Source organism: Takifugu rubripes, chromosome 17 (assembly GCF_901000725.2).
Source record: "Takifugu rubripes chromosome 17, fTakRub1.2, whole genome shotgun sequence".
Taxonomy (NCBI): Eukaryota; Metazoa; Chordata; class Actinopteri; order Tetraodontiformes; family Tetraodontidae; genus Takifugu; species Takifugu rubripes.
This window is the reverse complement of record NC_042301.1, coordinates 6960843-6981584: the sequence shown is the minus strand read 5'-3', so window position 1 is coordinate 6981584 and position 20742 is coordinate 6960843. Positions and strand designations below refer to the sequence as shown.

The window sequence follows — 20742 nt, the reverse complement described above, 5'->3', positions numbered from 1 at the left end:
GGTGAAAACCTGGATGAACATTGTCCAACAGTCTGATTGTGTTACACTTGGCCACATCAAGAAGAACTTCACTTGGTTAATTAATGAATTGGAGGAGATAATTTGGGGTTATTTCGGGTCTATTTTGACTCCAATGTGGTGCTACTGCCTTATCTAAATAATATGTGATCAGCCATGGTGCTGTCCTGTGAGGTGAGATAGTTTTTTGATTTTCTTTTACATTTTTATTGCTGACATTACTCTGGCTGTCCTGGGATCTGTTTCTGAATAAAGAGAGGTGTGTGCTGGCAGGAGGCTAACAAACCCTCAGAATACCCCTGGTCACCTGATCCACAACCAGGGCCCTCTGAGTTACCATAAATCTTTCATCATCAACTGAAGGGTCGTTGGGATTTGTTCTGCAATGGTCTGTGTCGGTCAGTCATGTGGCTTGTCCACGCAGTTTGCCTGCCCAGACTGGAGCTAGATAGCTGAAATAGACTGTGCCACTAACCTTATAATTCTTTTGTACATGCAAGAGTGTCAACAGGGCACAGCTTCAGACTGGCCAGATGGTGATGTTCCTGAAATGGTCCACCTCTCAGGAAACACCAGCTGTCTCAACTGTGGAATCTCAGATCATAGCCAGAATCTGTGACCACCAATTCCTGCATTCCAGCAAATTTCTCAGTGGTATTTGACATTTGTTATTTCACAGAAGGCGTTTTCAGTAGCTGCAAAACACACAAGGATTGTTCAGGAACAGTATAAACTGATTGAGAGGAATCTTGTGGCATCTTTCAGGGTTCTGTAGCAGGGTTCTGTCACTCTAGGATCAGCATGGGCCTCAAACAGCAGCAGCCTCTGGACTCCCAAGTTGATCCTGTGCGACAAAGTCTGGTTGGGTTCATCTCATCACCTGTCTAGACCCACTTTTCAAGTCCTTGACAGTGACCCCTTCAAGGGGTCATAGGAACTCTCCATCTGCCTTTTGGGCTGTTACAAGCAGCACTTTGAAACGATGAACGTGAAACTGCAGATAAGCCACCCTGACTCACAGCAGCGGCTGCTGTCAGACAATCTTCTGTATATGCCAACTTCAAAGACAGCTCCAGCGATAGCTGTATAGAGATTTTTGACCTCCTGTTTGCTGTGTATGTAGCAGAACCTTTGAGGTGGGAAACAGCATCCTTTGTTTGCTGGTGACTGAAGAACTCCCAGTGGAGCCGAGCATTCAGTCTCAGCCAAGCTTGTCCTTGCTGCCTCCTGCTAACGGAGAGACACTTTGGACGGCAATTGTGAGAATTTCCTGTAACAGGAAAGGAGAGAGGAGAGAAGCAAAGCAGGGTAGAGACAATAGCAGAGAGAAGAGACTGAGAAGAGGGAACATGATGGGTTAGTATATTACACTGCTTAAAGCTAAACTGATTCAAAGTGCAGCAGTTTGAAATGTCCAAGTTTAGGTGATGCTATCCAGATAAAATTTCAAATAACTCTGGCTTTCATCATTAACGGTCATGCCTTTGGCTGATGATGGCTGAATAATGAGTGTATTGAAGTTGTTCCTTTCAGCAAGACTAAGCATCACATTTTACTGCTCTTCAAAGTTTAGCAGAGAATCAACTGAACCATTGAGAAACATCTTCCAGTGTTTCTGGAAGATGTGCACATTATTCTCTGCTAGATGCTGAAGAACAGCTTTGGCCTGGATGAATGGGATACTCCATGGAGATGGAGTTCAATGTATTTTTATCCAGCACATGTCCATATTACCAAAGAATGAAACATACAAGCCCCAGAAACCACATACAAGGAGCCATACAAATGGGTCCTTGCCCAGGTCTGTGAGGCGGACCAGGAGCTCCAGTCTGCCCTGTTCTCCTGTTTGTCCTGTCTCGAAGCAGAGCAGTGAGGCCATGAGGACGATCTGGAGATCGTGATCAGGAGAAAGGTCTTGTTTAGTGGAGGGTCAGGGTGAGCAGCCTCAGATGAGATAAAGGAAGATTAAATACCTTCTGTCACTATTCAAAACCTGCAGTCTTTGGGGTCAAGATAATGAAAGCATACATATTTCCTGTTGTTTCATTTGGAAAGACATCGATTATTCTAATTTCATATTTGAAATATTTTTGGTAAAATGTTTGTAGTTGTGTGTTTCAGTATCTCTTGAGCCCATGAGCTGCCCCTCCAGCCCATTTTTGACCAGAAACAAACGAGGGCCGGGCAGTTACAGACTTGTGGTCTGTGGTTACTGTTGTGCTGTTCAGCACTCTTCCAGTGAAGGAAGCAGAGAGAGGAAGTGAGGTAGTTCCTCAAGGAGGTTGGAATGAATAAACTGGGACGAACATTGCAATACATCAGTGTTAACATCTTATTGTCTCAGTGTGTGAACCATTCTTATATAATTCCTCAGCTTACAGACATATTCACTTGTACATATACAAGTCTGTGAACTCCCTTTACCTAAATACAGTGTATAAATATATTTAAATTACTCTCTGAAAGAATGGAGACAACATGTGATAATGTGACACAATGCCGACATAAAAAAAAATCTTTAGCAAAGCGGACAAACATGAAGTGATGGGATGTGTTATTTAATAGCCTTTCTCCAGAGGCTCCAGTGTCCCAGAGGTTTCTTTGAGGGCGTCTGGGGGTGTAAAGATAACCATGTGTTTGTATGTCTGATTTGCATTTCAACCACTTTACTGCTATCAAAGTGGTTTCTCTTTAAACACAAGTTTGGGCTTTACAAATGCTCGGCCTTATTCTCTATAGGCACACATTCACACACAAACATGGCCCAAAATGTGTTGCTGTCTGTATAGCTTTCAAGAATGCTGTATATAATTACACTTTGGTTTCTGCATTCTTCTTAGCTCCAAAAAATACAAACTTCATGTAGCAGATGAACAAGCACATATACTGGGTGCAAACTGGTGCTTTTGAGGAGTGGTGGCCCTTGCAGTGGCAGAAGTGAGGCCCTGTATTGGTCGTGTCACACCTTGTTGTTAGTGGGCCGTCTAGGCTTGTTGTTGGTATGTAAATGCTCATATATGGCTATTTCCAGACAGCCATTTTCTTTAAAGTGCCCTGGGAATCTTTCCTTTGTCTGTCAGAGTGAGTGTGACAGAGTGATTTTATTACACATTTATGTTTTTATTATGTGTGTATTTCTCTTCTAATATACCGTACTAAAAAAAGTCTTTAGTGTCCTCTCAGCCACAGTTTTGGTTTTAGGGCTTTGGTACAAATTAGCTTAGAAACAAGGTGGAACTACCAGACTAGCATTTCAAAGATAAGATAGCTTTCAGTCCTACCATCTTGCTTAGCTAAATATAGTACCTCTATATATGTAGAAAGGACTTCTTGATTTTTGTGCTGTTTACTGGTGTCTCTTCCTGTCTGTGTTTCAGTGGTTTTGGTTTACATGTTTTTCCCAAGGTTCTACATACATACTTGCTGTCAAGTCAATAAAGAGGACATTGTAAAGTTAGCTCCTCCAGGCCTGGAGACACGTTTCTGTCTGTCTTGTCTCTTCAAACTGCCGTCTGCATGGGGATGAGTGTGCAACTGAAGACACCTGGGATGTTTGTAATCATTTGCTATATGTCAACTAAAGGCTTTCACATGTCATCGTGACTTCTCACCACAGCTTCAACATTCAGTCATCACTTAGCATAACAAGTCTAAAACTCACACACGTGTTTAAAGGAAGCTATGGTGGAATTTCTCAAGCAGTAATGGAGAAATGTGGTCATGTTCAAATCTATCATTGGATGGTCACTTGACAACCATGCTGTTTTATCTGGAAAATCTCGATTTTTACATGTAGTTTACTTGCAGTCAAAGGTTCCTTTTGGTTAACACTAGCATAGAAAGTGCAGCTGAGGACAGCACAAAAAATTAAAGAGATCCAGAAATAAAACAGTTTAATCCATGAAATTATTTATTTCTATTTTCTACGTGGAGGTGCAGTGATAGTGTACCGAGGGGGCCACCATCACGGAGGTTTTCTGTCTATAAAGAATTTAAACATCAGCCTAACCTGCCTTCAGGTGTAAGGAGAGTTTTGTTTTTACAGAGCAGATGCTTTAAGTTGCTCTACGTGCTCGACACCATGAGATAGACACTAGATAGACAATAGTTCAATAGATAGACAATAGATCAGATGTTGGCATGCTCTCTAGCATCAGTAATATAGAAAATAGAGAAATATATTATATAGAAATCCTGTTTTTGAAAATGATTTTTTTTTCCAGCACTGCTCAATGGCATATGCTCTTACAGTGTAATTAGAGTTATTATCTGAGTGAATTGATTGACATATTCAGTTTGAGTCACACCTCAATCCACTAATCTGTCCTTTCTCACCTTCATTCCTGCAGAGATTGAAGCCAAAGAGGCCTGTACCTGGCTACGAGCAGCGGGTTTCCCACAGTATGCCCAGCTTTATGAAGGTGAAGAAACAACCCACTCACGCTCACACATTTATTTGTTTTGAAATCAGTGAGGAACATTTTCTCATATTAGGCAGAAAAATGCTATATGAAGAAAAATGATTGTCTCACTCTCAAACCTCGCCAAAAAGCTTCCTTGTACTCCATAAAACAAGTCCCATTTTACCAGGGCATACCGAGCTCTTACCAGTTGTCCTTATGTAACTACAGGATTGTGACAGCTGAACTAAGCTGCTATTGTCAACAAGTCATTGCTTGTTGCCACTTAGCTGTGAAGGGTTTCCTCTTTGGATGGAAAGCTCATTGTGTGCCTGCCCAGGTGATGAGGCTGTTTTAATACATGCAACTGCAACACTAAAGAGCAAACCAATCAGTCACGAGGGAAATGTCTCACAAAGCGCTGGTCTGTCACTTTGAGCCATTCTCAAAGGAGCAGGAATTTGTGCAGATGCACAGGACATTTTTTCTTCCCTTATATCTGCTGAAAGATCTTCATTGTGCCTGCTGACCACATTATTGCCGCACTAAAGATATGCAGACAGATAGGCCTGTTTCAGGATGCTAGGCTAAGGTGCCTCCCGTAAATAGGATTTTGCTATCATCGGTGCCTTCGGGCATTTATCCAAAAGAAAACATTCCCAATCTAGATTAGGTCAGGCCAGAAAAAAAAACATCAAGCACATTCTGAAATCTGTCAGTCCATCCACACAAAATTGCTTCATTTTCGTGTGTTTAACCCACACTTTAGCTTTTATTTCTGGTGGTAATTATGTGAGTCTGGTAATGAGGGCTTCAGGAGAGGCAAAAAGAAAGGAAGTCAGGCCCCGGTGGAGTACCTATTGTCATTCTGCAGTCAGTTCCCCTGGTCCTCCTTCCATGCTTCACATCCCCCCTACATGCCATGTCTCAAAGCTGCAGCTGTGTTTGTTTGGTTGGCTAAGATACTACTTCCTCTTTTAGATTTTCATCAAGTCTGTATGTGGGGGAGAAGGTGGGATGGTCCCAGTTGCTTCTGTGTGTGTGTGTGTGTGTGTGCGTGTGTGTGTGTGTGTGTGTGTGTGTGTGTGTGTGAGATACCCACACTAATCTGTCTCCTCATTCAGATGCCCAGTTTCCCATTGACATCTCCTCGGTCACCAGAGACCACGACTTCCTTGATAGGGATGCTATTGAGGCTCTCTGCAGGTGAGCTTACGAGCCTTAATTGTAGCTAATTTCTTTAAAGTTCTGAGAGCATTGCTTCTTATCGCCACAAAGAAAAACATGACTTCAAAAGATTGAATATTTTGGAAAGTCGTAGTCAAAAGTCGATGGCACCCATATAGTATTTCTCTTTCCTTTTCTCTGCCTTTATCTTTTCTTTTTTATCTTGGCCCTCATTACTTCAGTCAGTCTGTCAGGAATGCATGACTGTCTACTTTTACAGAACTTCTTATTTCAGGTTGGAGGAGTTCTACTGCAGGAACCAGCATTTTTTCAGCACCACACCTGCATGTATGATTGAGTGCTTTGCTCAGCAGGAGAATAAATATGCTCAATTCCCACCTAGCTGTTCAGAAATTAAGCTAGCTTAACATTTAAGGAGATGAATGGCTTTTTAACTGAGCCAAGTTTCTTTAAGCTCCTCCTCTTTAAGTTGTGACTCTCAGTGTTGAACCGAAGCAGGTGTCCCTCTGTACATCTGGCAGCTATCCTCTCTCTTTGGCAGCCTTTGGCCCCTGCCAGCGGCCTTAAATATCGCTCAGTTCCCATCCCTTTATCTTATTTATTGTTACATGATCCACCCTCAGAGATCTCCAGAGGGCCCCCACCACCAAATACTCTTTCCTTCCCCAGGTGGCATAGGGGATAAGCTTTCTTCATTCCCTCCCCAAGTTGTTGCCACTCCATCAGATTTATTTCCTCTTTCTCTCTCACAGTATCTTTTTGGCTGTGTGGTGATTACCGGTACCCTTCCTCAGCCTATTGGCCAGAATGAGTGCAATTCATTTTTCTCACCTTAATTCCTCTTCTAAATGACTGGATGGTACTTTAGGAAAATTTAAGAAACTTGGTTAAACCACTTTTAAATTAGACCTTTTTTGCATATTTGTGATTTTGCAGGAGACTGAACACCCTTAACAAGTGTGCTCTAATGAGATTGGAGATCTCTCCTCACAGGAAGCGAGTAAGTGAACACACATTAACCCCACTCTTCCTCTATACCTGAAAGGTGTCTAGAGGGAGCACTATTGCCTTCTCTTTTATAGTAAAAAGACACATGTTTCTTTTATAATACAATGTCAGCAGTAAAGGAAAGGTGGATGGATTTAATTAATAATTATGAATGAAGGCCTTCATTCTGTTTAAGGCATGCTTCTCTTCTTTCTTAAATGTCCAATGTATCATATTTTAGGTCACCTAAAAAATTACAGTGCTTACAAAGCTGCTGTTTTAACATTTTTTCCATACACTTACCTTTCACTTTGCAAGGTTATACTTACATTAGCATGTGGATATCAGGGTTCAACTGCAGACGATCAGGTTAAACTACAAAAACATAAACTACATCACTAATGGCCTCAGAGTTGGACATCCTTGTTCTGTGTGCAGTGGTATTCATTAGCATGAGTCTTTCTAGGAGTCAACAGAGAATGATGGTCAGTCAGTGGGCTTAGTTGACATCTCTGTGAGCTGACCCCTTCCACCCCAGCTTTGGACAACTTAGGAATGCATTGATCTCCACCACATTGATCACCCCCTATTTTTATTGTTTCTATTGTCAGAATAAATTATTTTCTTTCTTTACAACCCGTGTGAGTTTCACCTTTACAGTGACATTGAGGATAGCTGATCTCCAAATTGATGGTGCATGATTGACACACTCTAACCAGAATGAATAGCATGCCACCACTCCCTCACTTTCCAATCAGCATAACCTCAGAAACAAAGACTTGTCACGTACATTGTCACCTAAGTGTCTTTTGTTCATTCGCTTTAATAAAAACCTGATATGGAGAAAATGCATTAAGAGTCCATGTTTTGCAAAAAATTCCCTGCATCGCTCAGTATTTTAATGTATAAAGTTGAGTTTTTTCCAATGCAGGATTTCATTGTGATTAAGAACTGGGACAAATCTGAATATTTCTGCCATTAACAAGGAATATTAATTAGCTTTCGCGACGTAATAGAGATTGCGTAGCCCTCAGTTTGTGTAGACAGAGGGGATAAATCCTGCAGGGGGGATGACCCCAGTCTGGCTGGCTGCCATGTGAGCTATGGGGGTCATGATGGAATTTCCTGAAGTCCCTCCAGAGCTTGACATAGATTAACCAAAGTGGGGGAGGTGTGTAAAATGTTTTATGTTTCGATGCTTGTTTAAGTCAAAAGAAGGAACACTTATTAGACACTTGTAATTGTTCTATTGATGCCATTTGTTTTTTCCTCTCTCCATTCTGCCCTTCGCTACCTAACCAGAGTGAGGATTCTGATGAGGATGAGCCTTGTGCCATCAGTGGTCGTTGGACCTTCCAGAGAGAGAGTAAACGCTGGTCCAGGATGGACGAACTGGATGTTTTTTCCAAGGTGCCCACTGATGCTACTTCAGCCTTGGTCCTTAAGGATCAAGTATCCCAGAAAGGCAGAGCCGCTCTCCAAGAAGGAAATAGTTCCGAGAGTGTGTTGACTGACCTTAGTGAACAGCCTGAGGTCGGCTCCATCCACAGTAGTGGAAGTGGAGGTAGAATGGGAGAGAAGAACCATTGTGTCACCCTGACAAATGAAGCTGTGCCTGCTGCGCGTGCTAGCTCTGTGGCTAGCATGTGTTCGTCATCATGCACAGGTGGCTCAGGAGGGGCGATTGAGGACTATCTGTCTGATGGGATGCCTCCATCACCCCTTGAGACATTTGGACAATTTACGTTTGATGATAAAACAGGTGCGGGAGGCATAGGAGGAAGTCTAGACAGAGGAGGTGGCAAAAGCACTCGTTCAAGAGCTAAGAGCTTCCTCAAAAGAATGGAGAGTCTTCGTCTACGTGCTGGAACCACCTCCAAGAGAAAGAAGAAGGGCAGCAGCACTGGTGGGAAGATTGAAATCAGCGGCCCTGTCATCAAAGAGGGGCTTGATGACGACAAGTTGAGAAGGCTCAATTGTGTCGACATTTCCAGCATCAATCTCAACCAGAATTTTAATCACAACCGCAACCCTACACAAACCATGACACTTAACAGGAATCGCTCCATTTCCTACTCCACCCAGACCAGCAATAGGAGTACTGGGAGCACTACAAGTAGCCAGTCTGAGGCCAGCAGTGGAAGTGCAGTGAGCACACCAAGCCCAGTGACTCGGGCTCGAAGTCACAGCACAGCCGCATCATCTACTAAGAGAGGAGGAATGTACTTGGAGGGCTTTGACCCTTTCAGTATACCTCAAATAGGTGCCGAACATCTGGCAGCACCAGCTCCTAAAGCTGCTCCTTCCACTCCCAGCAAAGAAAGTAACAACATGACCATCAACGAGCAGAACTGCAGGAACAACCTCAGCATTCAAGACAGTACAAGACTAGGGGAGGATGAAGAGGAGCACATGATCTTCTTCTACTTACCAGAAGGGCACAAGCCTGGAACGTTTCCCAAAGCTTTGCAAGATGGAAATGCATTATGTAACAACAGAAATACAAATGGCAATTCTGTGATACTTAGGAGGCAGCAAAATAGACGGCAGCGAAGTGGATCTTCAGGCTCTGTGGACAGCCGGGTCAGCTTTTATGACAATGTCCCTCATGTAGAGAGAGATGAGGAAGAAGAAGGAGATGAACAGAAGCTGGATCAAGTGCTGCAGCACGTCAGCGGCCTGCAGCGGTTTGTTAATGCGTGGTCAGAGGCTGTGACAGCAGAAGAGGAAGAAGAGGAAGAAGAAGGCGATTCAGATTCGGCATTGGACTCGGCCTCTCCTTGTCCGTCTTCACCTTTGCAGAACCGACTAGAGGAAACTGAAAATGGAAGCGACCAAGACAGCACAGGAAACCCGCTGGGTGAGAACGAGGAAGGAATGAGGGACAGAAGAGACTCTGGTGTTGGGGCTTCTCTAACCAGAACCAGCAGGTCAGTGAAGAAAGTCTAAATCATCTCTGTACCCCTCTGGAATAACCCCTTCATTTAACTTTAACTTTGAGAAGTCCCTAAAGACGTGTCCACACACGTGGGAAAAATATTTGTGTTGATGCTTTTATATGAGGATATTATGGCTAAAATGCTTGTAAAAAGATGTAACTTTAAAAAGTATTTTGTATTCTCTTACATTCTACTTCCCCTCCTTTTGAATTGACTCTTTGGATGAACTTGTAAAGCACACACCTTTAAAAGCCGTGTGTTCTCTCAGTATCCTTTGCTGAGATGTGATGGTCCTTTCAATGTTTGGGTGACAAACCAACTTACACCAATACAGAATAATAATCTTGAAAATCTAGTATTGCCATCGACATCATTTAGGTGTAATTAATAGCTGAAGTCCACTCACTCAACAGAGAAACAAACAATGAGGGGCCACCTCAGAAAGTGACAGCCAAAAATAAAGAGCGAACCACGCTGAGACTGTTCATCTTTCATAACATGATGAATGCACGTTAGCAAGTGCTGCTCAGTTTCCATGGAAGTGTTGCTGCTCCTGCAGGGATCCAGTATTTGGTTTCGGGGGAGGACCTACATCGGTGCATGTTGAAATCCTTGTAATCCTTAAACTGATCACTTTTCACATGTTGCTGTGAAGACAGAACACTTTGCACATGCCACGATTCAGGCAGATGCCAAGAACCTTTTCATGATTTCTGTCTCCATGCTCCAGGCCTCAGAAACTCCGTTGGCCAAGCTTCCAGAACTCCCACCAGCCCAGTTCGGCCTCGGCTCCTCTCCAGATCAGCTGCCAGTCGGTGCTTCAGATGAATCTGCTCCAGAAGCTCTCCCTGCTTCAACTCACTGCACTGTTGGAGAAGCACACTCCTACCAACAAACAAGGCTTCAGCTGGTGAGCGGATGGAGGACAAGATGGGGAGACCATCGGTGGTTTGGGCCTTCAAGCCTGTTATCTCTGGCATTTCTGTCTCTTTTCAACTGTACCTCATGTGTGATGCCCTTGAATTTATGCACTTCACCATCCCAGTATGCAAATGTACCACTCTCAGTCCGGCCAACTGCAGGTTGCTATATAGCGTGGTGATGGCTGTGGACAGAGGTTGAGTTTCACATTCTTTTCCCAGGCTGTAATTGTCTTTTTCTCAATGGGCCATCATGGCAGTTTGAACCTCTGCAGTCATCCCTTTACAACTTGTCTGTCTGTCTGTCTGTCTGTCTGTCTGACTGTCTGTCTGTCTGTCTGCCTGCCTGCCTGCCTGCCTGCCTGCCTGCCTGCCTGCCTGCCTGTCTGTCTGTCTGTCTGTCTGTTTGGGATACGCATGTCTAACCTTTGTTGACCTTATAGAAGCAGGTAGTATAACCTGTTTACCAGTACATCTACCAAATTTCTCTTTCCATCCGCCGTCCTCAAATGGCTGCCTTTTACTTCAGTTCGCAAAATTGAAATATGACAATCATAAGATCATTTAATCATTCTTAATGAATTCACAACAGCAGATAAACCAGGAGGGACATTTTTTAAGGTAGAATTAACTGGAAATGAGAAACTGAAATCACTTTTACTTGTTTTTAGTCAATCAATCAATCAATCTTTATTTATATAGCGTCTTTTACAATCAAAATTGTTTCAAGGCGCTTAACAGAATCCCAGAGCCTAACCCCAGACAAGCAACAGTGGCAAGGAAAAACTCCCCTTTAACAGGAAGAAACCTTGAGCAGGACCAGGCTCATGTCCTGCTCAAGGCTGCTTAGTATTCCTTCCTTTTCTGACCCAAGTGTTATAACTACAGTTCGTCTTATGAGTGACTGAAAGATCACTGAAAGACACTTGTTGGCTGCTAAACACACACACACACACACACACACACACACACACACACACACACATATTCCATGCAGAATTCCGTGCTGGGATCATAATATGCTCCTTTTCCATTTCTAAATTGGCAGCTCAGAGCAACTCTGGACTCTCATGAACACCAGCTCCAACAAAGACCAGTTTGTCCCGTCACACATAACATTTCTAACACTCCCCCCACACACGTCCTTGTACTTCTATCTTTGTGAGGACATTTAGAGACAATAAATTCCCCCCTCTTACACTTACCCATCCCAAATAAGTGCCTAACCCTCAAACTGGTTCTAACCGCAACCTCCGAACCAGGTGTGAACCCTCAAATAGGCCTCACTTTGGAAGTAGAATGTGTATTTTTGTACTCAATATGTAGTAAGTACCGGAACACATATGCGCACACACATGCTCACACAAACACACATTATAGCATCCATCTGTGGACACATTCTTGTAATGGAATGGGTATGCATATTTTAAACCACAGAGTTTAAAACACAGTTTTCCGGTGCCATAATTCAGACGGGTTTTTTCTTGTTCCAGACAGAAAATCACTTTCACTAAGGCTGACTCTATTGCTGAAGGTGCAGCAACCTCACTGAGAATCACGCTTGATTCTGTTGCCCCCCTGAAAAAGAAAATAGTAAATCAGAGGAGGTGTGCCCCCTGGTATAATTCACATATCAGGACCCTCAAGCAGAAAGTGCGAAGACTGGAAAGGAAGTGGCATTCTTGTAAAATAGACAGCTATCATGTAGCCTGGAAAGACTGTCTATTAGTTTACAAAAAGGCCCTTCGCAAGGCTAGAACAGCTTATTTTTCTTCTTTAATTGAGGAAAATAAGAGCAACCCCAGGTTTCTTTTCAGCACTGTGGCCAAATTAACTAAGAGTCACAGTGTTTTAGATCCACGTATCCCTTCTTCCCTTAGTGGTGAAGACTTCATGAGCTTCTTCACTGATAAAGTTCTAGCTATCAGAGAGAAAGCTAACCAGGCCATCCCAACAACTGGACCATCACCAGATGTGCCGACTGTGGGAACATACAGGGTCTCCAACGAGCCCTTAAGCTCCTTCAGCCCTATATATTTCTCTGAGGCGTCATCGCTAATTCAGAAATCCAAGACCACCACGTGTCTTTTAGATCCCATCCCAACACACCTGTTGAAGGATGTTTTACCATTGATAGGCAGTTCTATCCTGGACCAGATCAATGGTTCTTTAGTGTCAGGTTATGTACCCCGGTCCTACATGTACCCCGGTCCAAGGTGGCAGTGATTAAGCCATTGCTTAAAAAACCATCACTGGATCCTGATGTCTTAGCAAATTATAGGCCAATATCCAACCTTCCTTTTATCTCTAAAGTTCTAGAGAAGGTGGTGGTGACTCAGTTACTGGAGCACCTGCAGAGGAACAGCCTGTTTGAGATGTTTCAGTCAGGCTTTAGAGCTCACCACAGCACAGAAACAGCACTTCTTAAAGTCACTAATGATCTTCTCATAGCTTCAGATCATGGACTGGTCTCTATGCTGGTTCTGCTGGACCTCAGTGCTGCTTTTGATACAGTTGATCACAGCATCCTGTTACAGAGACTGGATCATGTGATTGGGATTAAAGGGACAGCACTAGACTGGTTTAGATCATACTTATCTGATAGATACCAGTTTGCCCATGTCCATGGTGTTCCCTCCGCCGAGCATTTAGCTACCCGGCCCCCCTGCTATGGAACCAGGTCCCTGTCCAGGTACGGGAGGCTGACTCCATCGCTACTTTTAAGATCAGACTCAAAACCTTCCTCTTTGAAAAAGCTTATTGTTACTAATTCACTAGTTCCAGTTACTATCACAGACAGACAAATTATCATACTTAGGGGGTCGTCTAATCGTTAGGTCACATCTTAGTTATGCTGTTATAGGCCAAGGCTGCCGGGGTCCGGAAACATGATCACCTGACAGGCCTCTGTCACTCCACTGGGTCATGGTTTCCTCTCCTCTCCTCTCCTCTCCTTTCCTTTCCTCTCCTCATCAAGCAGACTAGTTATGCTGATTCTTGTTTAGTTTTTCTGCTTCTCCCCCCCTCTATTTATTTACAGGTATCGCTGCCCTTGGAGCTGCATAATGACCTCCGGCCCCGCTGAAGTGATTGTGCATCATATTTTTTGTGTGTGTTTCTGTGCTCTGTGCCTCTCCTCTCCCTCTCCTCTCCTCTCCTCTCCTCTCCTCTCCTCTCCTCTCCTCTCCTCTCCTCTCCTCTCCTCTCCTCTCCTCTCCTCTCCCCCTCCTTCTCCTTCTCCTTTTCCTCTCCCTCTCCTCTTCTTTCCTCTCCTCTTTCCCCTCCTCCTCCTCCTCCTTCTCCTCTCCTCTACCTCCCCTTCACTCTACTTCTCCTCTCCTTTACCCCTCTCCTCTCCTCTCCTCTCCTCTCCTCTCCTCTCCTCTCCTCTCCTCTCCTCTCCTCTCCTCTCCTCTCCTCTCCTCTCCTCTCCTCTCCTACCTATCCTATCCTCTACCTGTCCTCCCCCTTCTCCTCTCTCTTTACCCAGCCGGCCATCAGCAGGAGGGTCCCCCTACATGAGCCTGGTCCTGCTCAAGGTTTCTTCCTGTTAAAGGGTAGTTTTTCCTTGCCACTGTTGCTTGTCTGGGGTCAGGCCCTGGGATTCTGGAAAGCGCCTTGAAACAATTTTGATTGTATAAGACGCTATATAAATAAAGATTGATTGATTGATTGAAGGCAAGTTGGAACCCAAGTGAAAGGTTGTCTACCTGGTAGGACAGAAAAGGCCTAAATGGGTTCCAACACCCCTGTATCTTCCTTCTTTAACACCCCTCCTATATCCCTCTAACCCTCTGTTTCGCCATCCCTCATAAACTGGCTTCTCCTTGTACACACAGAAAAACACCCATCCCTACTTTTATAGCAAGACATTCTTAAATTATGTGTCATATTGAGCTGGAGTCATAAATTTATATCAGAATCCACTTGAATTTTTGTCGGTATTTATTGTTACCTTTCATTTGCATCTACCTTTAAGGGCTGTACCTAAGTTTATGAAGCGGATCAAGGTGCCCGACTACAAAGACAGGAATGTGTTCGGTGTCCCGCTGCAAGTCATCGTTCAGAGAACAGGCCAGCCACTTCCTCAGGGAATCCAACAAGCCATGCGTTATTTACGAGGCCACTGCCTTGACCAGGTAGCACAGCATGTACAAATAAAAGTGTAAACATGTTCATCTTCAATCATCTTCAGCAGTGTAATATACATTTACAGTAACATCATTCATCTAGTTTTTGAGTTAGTTAACTTAGTGAAAATATTCATGCTAGACAAGCCAGTCACCCTTTACTCTTTTCCACCCTAATATTTATCATTCCAAGCCTTAAAAGGTCACCGATGGGGTCTGTTGAAGTTTTGAGTAGATGAATGCCTTGGACTTGATCTTTTAGTAAATACAGTCAACAACATGGTCCACACAGATTCTGGAGAAGGACATAAGTCAAGAATATTTGTCTCTGTCTCCAGGTGGTTTTCCATTGTTCTTAACACAGCACCCATTTCTAAAATGCCTTCAAGCACAAAGATAGCTTCAGTCATGTTAATGCTGAATTAGTAAAGTCACTGTGACAGATGTATAAATGATGTGATTGTCTCTCTGTCCTTGGTGTTCACTTCTTTCCTCCAGGTTGGCCTTTTCAGAAAGTCTGGAGTTAAGTCACGTATCCAAACTCTGCGTCAGATGAATGAAGCAAGCGGCACAGATGGAGCCGTTAACTATGAGGGCCAGTCTGCGTATGACGTAGCAGACATGCTGAAGCAATACTTCAGAGATTTACCAGAACCCCTGCTCTCCAGCAAACTCTCAGAGACCTTCCTCCAGATCTATCAGTGTAAGAATACAGACATTCAAAGTGCAAATACACAAGGACACCCAAGCACTGTTGGAGGACTGTGTGGATAACTGACCTGCCAACTCGTCAAATTCAACACAAAAGAAAAGAGAGCAGACGAGTGTTAGAAACAACTGGAGAATGGGGTGATAGATGTCATACTTTTTTGTGGTATGTCTTTTGATATAGTTTCATTGACTCCGTAGGAATCTAGTATATGTACGCACATGCATAGACACACAAAAACATATGTGAGATTACATAACCCACTTAGATTCCTGCATGTCTCATTCCTGGAAGTGAAGGGAGGCCTTGCACAAACCAGCAGCACCAAAAAAAGTTGACATGATGCAACTTGACAGTAGTTATTGGATTTTTCTCAGGATTTAATATGAAATACGAGTCCTGACATCCACCTGACTTCCCCTCCAGACATGCCTAAAGAACTTCATCTGCAGGCTGTACGGGCCGCCGTGCTGCTCCTACCTGACGAGAACCGCGAAGCACTGCAGACACTCTTGTGCCTCCTGAGTGACGTGACTGCCAGCGTGGCTGAGAACCAGATGACCCCCACCAACCTAGCCGTTTGTCTGGCACCATCCCTCTTTCACCTCAACACACTGCGGAAAAAGGAGAGCTCATCACCAAGGTGGGGTCACCGATCGCACATGTGCCTCTGCTCTCAACCATTTGTTTGGCCTTTAGTGGAACAGTTATTGTATTAGCAGCTTACATAACATTGCCTGTTCTGTACATTGCAAAAGACAGAAAATGCTGGCTTTGACTAAATAAAAAAGCAGGATGCTTTGGAAGGAAGAGGGGAAAGTGAAGGATGCACAGCTTTAGGGAGAGAGATGGAGGAAAAGCTTGCACCACATCTTAACTCAGAAGCATATTTCATGCATTTATTGGAGGCTGTTACTCAGTTTCTTGTCTTTGTGGTTTTGCTCACAGGGTGATGAACAGAAAGCAGACTTTAGGAAAGCCCGACCAAAGAGACCTGAATGAAAACCTGGCTGCCACTCATGGCCTGGCACACATGATTCAGGAGTGCGGAAAACTCTTCCGGGTCAGTATTTGTGCATGTGCCTTAATCACACTTACATAATAGATAAAATATTGTAATGTTTAAGATTTATACCACCTGACACGCCTACATCCTGTTGTCACTGTACATGTCACATATACAGTGAAGTGCAAGTCAATCCTGCAGGTTATTACTGCTATACTGAGTTACTGTAATTTCTTTCCTAATTACATTGGCAGATAATTTCCTGTGAGGCAAACATTAAAGCTATTAGTCTTGAAATGGCTTTCCTATCATTAGATAGCTAATTGCTAATGGGAGGCCATAAACTCAACATGACCAATGACATGATGACCTGGACTTTTCCTTTATTTCAAAGAAACTTCCATCATGGAATGAAATTCCTTCTTCTTTAGACATTAATTTTATCAGTCCTCAGCTAAAGCTGCAGGAAAGGTCTTACAAACAGGAGATAAAAATTATAATTGATTAATTAATTATACTCTACACTTAGTTGTAATTAATAACAGTTTGACTGGTTCTTGACTCCCCAAGGGAGCAACAGCAATGAGCATAATGAACATAATTCAGTCAAGGGAAGAGGGAATTTTCCCCTCTAAGAGGTGAAAGTGAAAAGAGTCCTCAAGTGTCAATAAGTTATGTGGTTTTCTCAAAATCTCCTCCCTGTTGTTCCCTACAGATACCAGAGGAGATGAATCACTGCAGAAACTCCTATATGGAGCAGGCTCTGCTGCCCCGGAGTTTAGAGGATCTGGTGGGCGAGAAGACCAGTTTGGGAGCCACTAGATCCTTTCTACAGGACAGCCTGGACACCCTGCTCAAAGAAGCCAAAGAAAAATTTAAAGGTTACGACAGCTGTCCCACACCAGAGCAGGCTGAGCTGGCCTGTAGGAAGGTCAGAGTTTCTTTATTCACATAGCATCAGATGAGTCATGTTCAAATATGATTTTAATACATTTGTACACACATCTTCTCCACTTCTGGCGTTTTCTGTTATATTTCCTATCCTTGTCTTGCTTCTCTAAATACAAAGTGGACTACCAGTCTATCAGACTTCCTCTAAAGAATCACTTCTGTGTGACATCAGCTCCTTTTTCCATCTGTGCACTGGCTTTTTGCGCAGAATGACATCAGCTTGACTTGGACACATACACAGGATGACATTTCCTGTTTGGGAGGATTCTGTATTACTTTATCTTTCTCCAGTTTAAAAGTCACAAGGCACAGCAGCAAATGTTTTGAAATCATATCACAGTGGAGGGGCAGCTGAATTGACTCAACAGCAGTGGGTTTTTACTGTGTGGTGAATAATGGCTGGATTCATATATGTGTGAATACAAGTGGATATAAGGAAGAAATCTTCAAACATCTAAAGCATTAGTGACGGTCACTAATGCTTTATCACTAATGCTATGAATATCTTATCATTCATTGAGTCACCGGAACAGTCTGTTCACCAGCCCTGGATCCCCCATGTTATTCCACATACTGCATATACATTAAAAATGGGGTGTTTTTTGCAGTTGCATGATGGTTTCCCTCTGCGGCTGTGGAAAGTGACCGTGGAAATTCCAGCCAGTCCCGAGGACGTTCTGACACGAGTGTTGCGGGAGCAAGGTCACTGGGATGAGGACCTGCTAGAGTGCCGGACCGTCGAGACTCTCAATGACAGAACAGACATTTACCAGTATGTCAGGAACACCATGGCTCCACATCCCACCAGAGACCATGTGGTGCTGAGGTAGACCTTTTCTCACTTCTCACCAGCTCTCCATTTTACCAAAGGTTGTGCTCTGGTTTTTGACTAAAAACTGTCTGTCTCAACCAGAACATGGCTGACAGACCTGCCAAAGGGAGCGTGTGTACTGGTGTGTACATCTGTGGACCACAGCACTGTAGCTGCTGTCGGTGTCCGGGCGAACATCCTCCTGTCACGCTACTATATTGAACCCTGCGGAGGGAACAAGTCCAGACTTACACATATTTCCAGGATCGACTGCAGGTAAGAGAATTTCTAACAGCAGTGAAAACAAATTTTGGACCCAATTATGTAACAACACCAACACAATGAGGCCTCTCCTTGCCCTAGGGGTCGCTTTCCGGAGTGGTACAATAAAATGTACGGACACCTGTGCGCTGCTGAGGCGGCTCGGATACGAGACTCCTTCACCCTACCTGTGGAAAAATAAAAAGCAAGTTGGGTCTGTAGCTACTTGTGAATCGCCAACTGGACATGACAGAGGACTTTAAAAGATTACTTCCATCCATCCCAATGAAGACGTGGATGCATCTACACATTTTTACATACTTATTTAAAGGACAAATCCTGGTTTCTGGATTGAAGGACTTTTATTACTCTGATTTCATGACAGATAACTAATGCTCCATTTTAATTTGGATTCTATAGCAGACAAATGTTGATCTGGGCCAAAGGACATGATGTTGTTGATTTTGTGTGTAAGGATTAACATTTAGCCAAAGGGTGCTACTGCTTCTGAGAAGCAAAAGAGGTAAGAGTGCGTGCATGCGTGCATGCGTGCCTGTGTGCGTGTGTGCGTGTGTCTGTGTGTGTGTGTGGAGGGGGAGAGAGACAGGGACTGTCTATGGGTGAGAGTAGCAGTTAGAAATGCATATTCCTCACACTGCTTTTGGGGGCACTATAATGTGTAAATACATATTCTTTCACATTTTGGGTCTTGTTACCTGGTCTTTTGATCTCTGTTACAAAAAAGCACCAATGCAATTCTAGTCAGTGGATGGACGGATCCAAGCATGAAGTGAGCTGGGAATGAGAGGTGATATAAAGGCTGTCAGCACAGCAGCCAGGACAGTGAGGCAGCAGGTGGAGGACAGAAGAGAAGAGTTCAGCAGCAGCAGCAGCAGCAGGCAGACAAAGATGAGAGAGAGAGAACAAGAGTTAACATCCAGAAGGTTCATCACCTCGACAAAAACCAGGATAATTCAGGAAGTTGTGGTTCCCTGAGCTTTAGATGCAACTGCCAAATCAGCCACAATGGCTCCAAGGAAAGAAAAAAAAAGCCTTTTAATCTTTGATTGAGGAGCTTGTGATTTAAATGTTAGACACAAATACATCTATTCCTCAGTGTTGAAAAAGATTTCAGGAAATGTTTATAGCACACTCAGTTCACCACGCATGTGTTCAGGAAACTCCTATAAAAAGTAGGATGAATAAACAGATGAAAACTTCTAAAGGTGGCACTTTTACAGGTTTTACTGTAAAACACAGTAGACTTAATGTTTGTGTTATTCCAAAAGGTAAGAAAATTGTCTTAGTGCAGCACCTGGCTGCCATGGTGTCGACGTTCTGACGGGATTCAGATTCAGCTTCCATCACCAGCCTAAGAGCTTGTTTGTGTCTATAACTAGTAGGATTCATTCACCAACTGTCATTCACAATAACTGCCTAATAATGCATGACAATGACAGTTAATTTAAAATGTTTGTATTTATACCTCAGATATATTTTGCTTTTGTATAAAAGCTTTTAACTGTATTGTAAATGCTAAGCTTTGTGTTGCAGAAATGAACAAAGGTTTTATGTTTTTTATTAATATTTCTGTACAGGTTAATCAAAGTGCACTATTAAATGTATGACAATGGAATGAATGTCTGGGTTTCACTGTTTAAAATCCCTCCATCCCTCAGGGATCTCGCGGTAATCTAACTGTAGAGTCTGTCATCAGCTGCAAGCACAAACTGAACCTCCAAAGACAGAGACACACACACGACTGTTAGAATTGATCACAGAAAGCTTTATTGAAATTAGCAGTTTGCAATCCACAAACAACTTCGGGTGGGGAAACTCAGCAAGTGTAGCTGGAGCAAGCTGGGCGGCACGAACAGGCGCCTGAATGGCCGATCTACAGGACAAAATAGATAATGAGCTCGGACTCAAAACAGGAATCGCAAAGCATACGTGTAACCAGGAGAGTTCTAGAGCCAAGCTGTACCACAGAGGGTTGAACAACGAATCGGTATTGATGGAAGAGTAAGCAAAGCTTTTAATCAATCAATCAATCAATCAATCTTTATTTATATAGCGTCTGTTACAATCAAAATTGGTTCTAGGCGCTTAACAGAATCCCAGGGCCTGACCCCCAACAAGCAACAGTGGCAAGGAAAAACTCCCCTTTATCAGGAAGAAACCTTGAGCAGGACCAGGCTCATGTAGGGTGAACCCTCCTGCTGATGGCTGGCTGGGTAGAGAGAGAGGAGAAGGGGGAGGACAGGTAGAGGAGAGACTAGGCAGAGATCATGTAAATACATTAATTATATTAATTATAATAAGCTGCCGGTAGGGTTGAGTGGGTCAGCGGGGTCGGAGGTCAGTAGGTCAGCGTACAGCTATGAAGGCGGCAGTACCTGTAGATCAGGGGTGGGCAAATCCA

General features: G+C 43.5%; 1 protein-coding gene across 4 annotated transcripts in view; it reads left to right on the top strand.

Annotated features, from left to right (window-relative positions):
* dlc1 (DLC1 Rho GTPase activating protein) overlaps window positions 1-19956 on the top strand; it is a 56040-nt gene extending 36084 nt beyond the window's left edge. For all 4 annotated transcript variants that reach the window (XM_011618766.2, XM_011618765.2, XM_011618767.2 and 1 more), the window contains 13 exons: window positions 4368-4439; window positions 5543-5624; window positions 6543-6606; window positions 7896-9523; window positions 10263-10442; window positions 14432-14591; window positions 15081-15285; window positions 15718-15934; window positions 16240-16354; window positions 17013-17228; window positions 17857-18074; window positions 18162-18335; window positions 18423-19956. In XM_011618766.2, coding sequence (XP_011617068.2) covers window positions 4368-4439; window positions 5543-5624; window positions 6543-6606; window positions 7896-9523; window positions 10263-10442; window positions 14432-14591; window positions 15081-15285; window positions 15718-15934; window positions 16240-16354; window positions 17013-17228; window positions 17857-18074; window positions 18162-18335; window positions 18423-18522 — 3431 coding nt within the window. In that variant the 3' untranslated portion in view covers window positions 18523-19956. The remainder of the gene's footprint in view (window positions 1-4367; window positions 4440-5542; window positions 5625-6542; window positions 6607-7895; window positions 9524-10262; window positions 10443-14431; window positions 14592-15080; window positions 15286-15717; window positions 15935-16239; window positions 16355-17012; window positions 17229-17856; window positions 18075-18161; window positions 18336-18422) is intronic.
* Window positions 19957-20742: the final 786 nt, after the last annotated feature.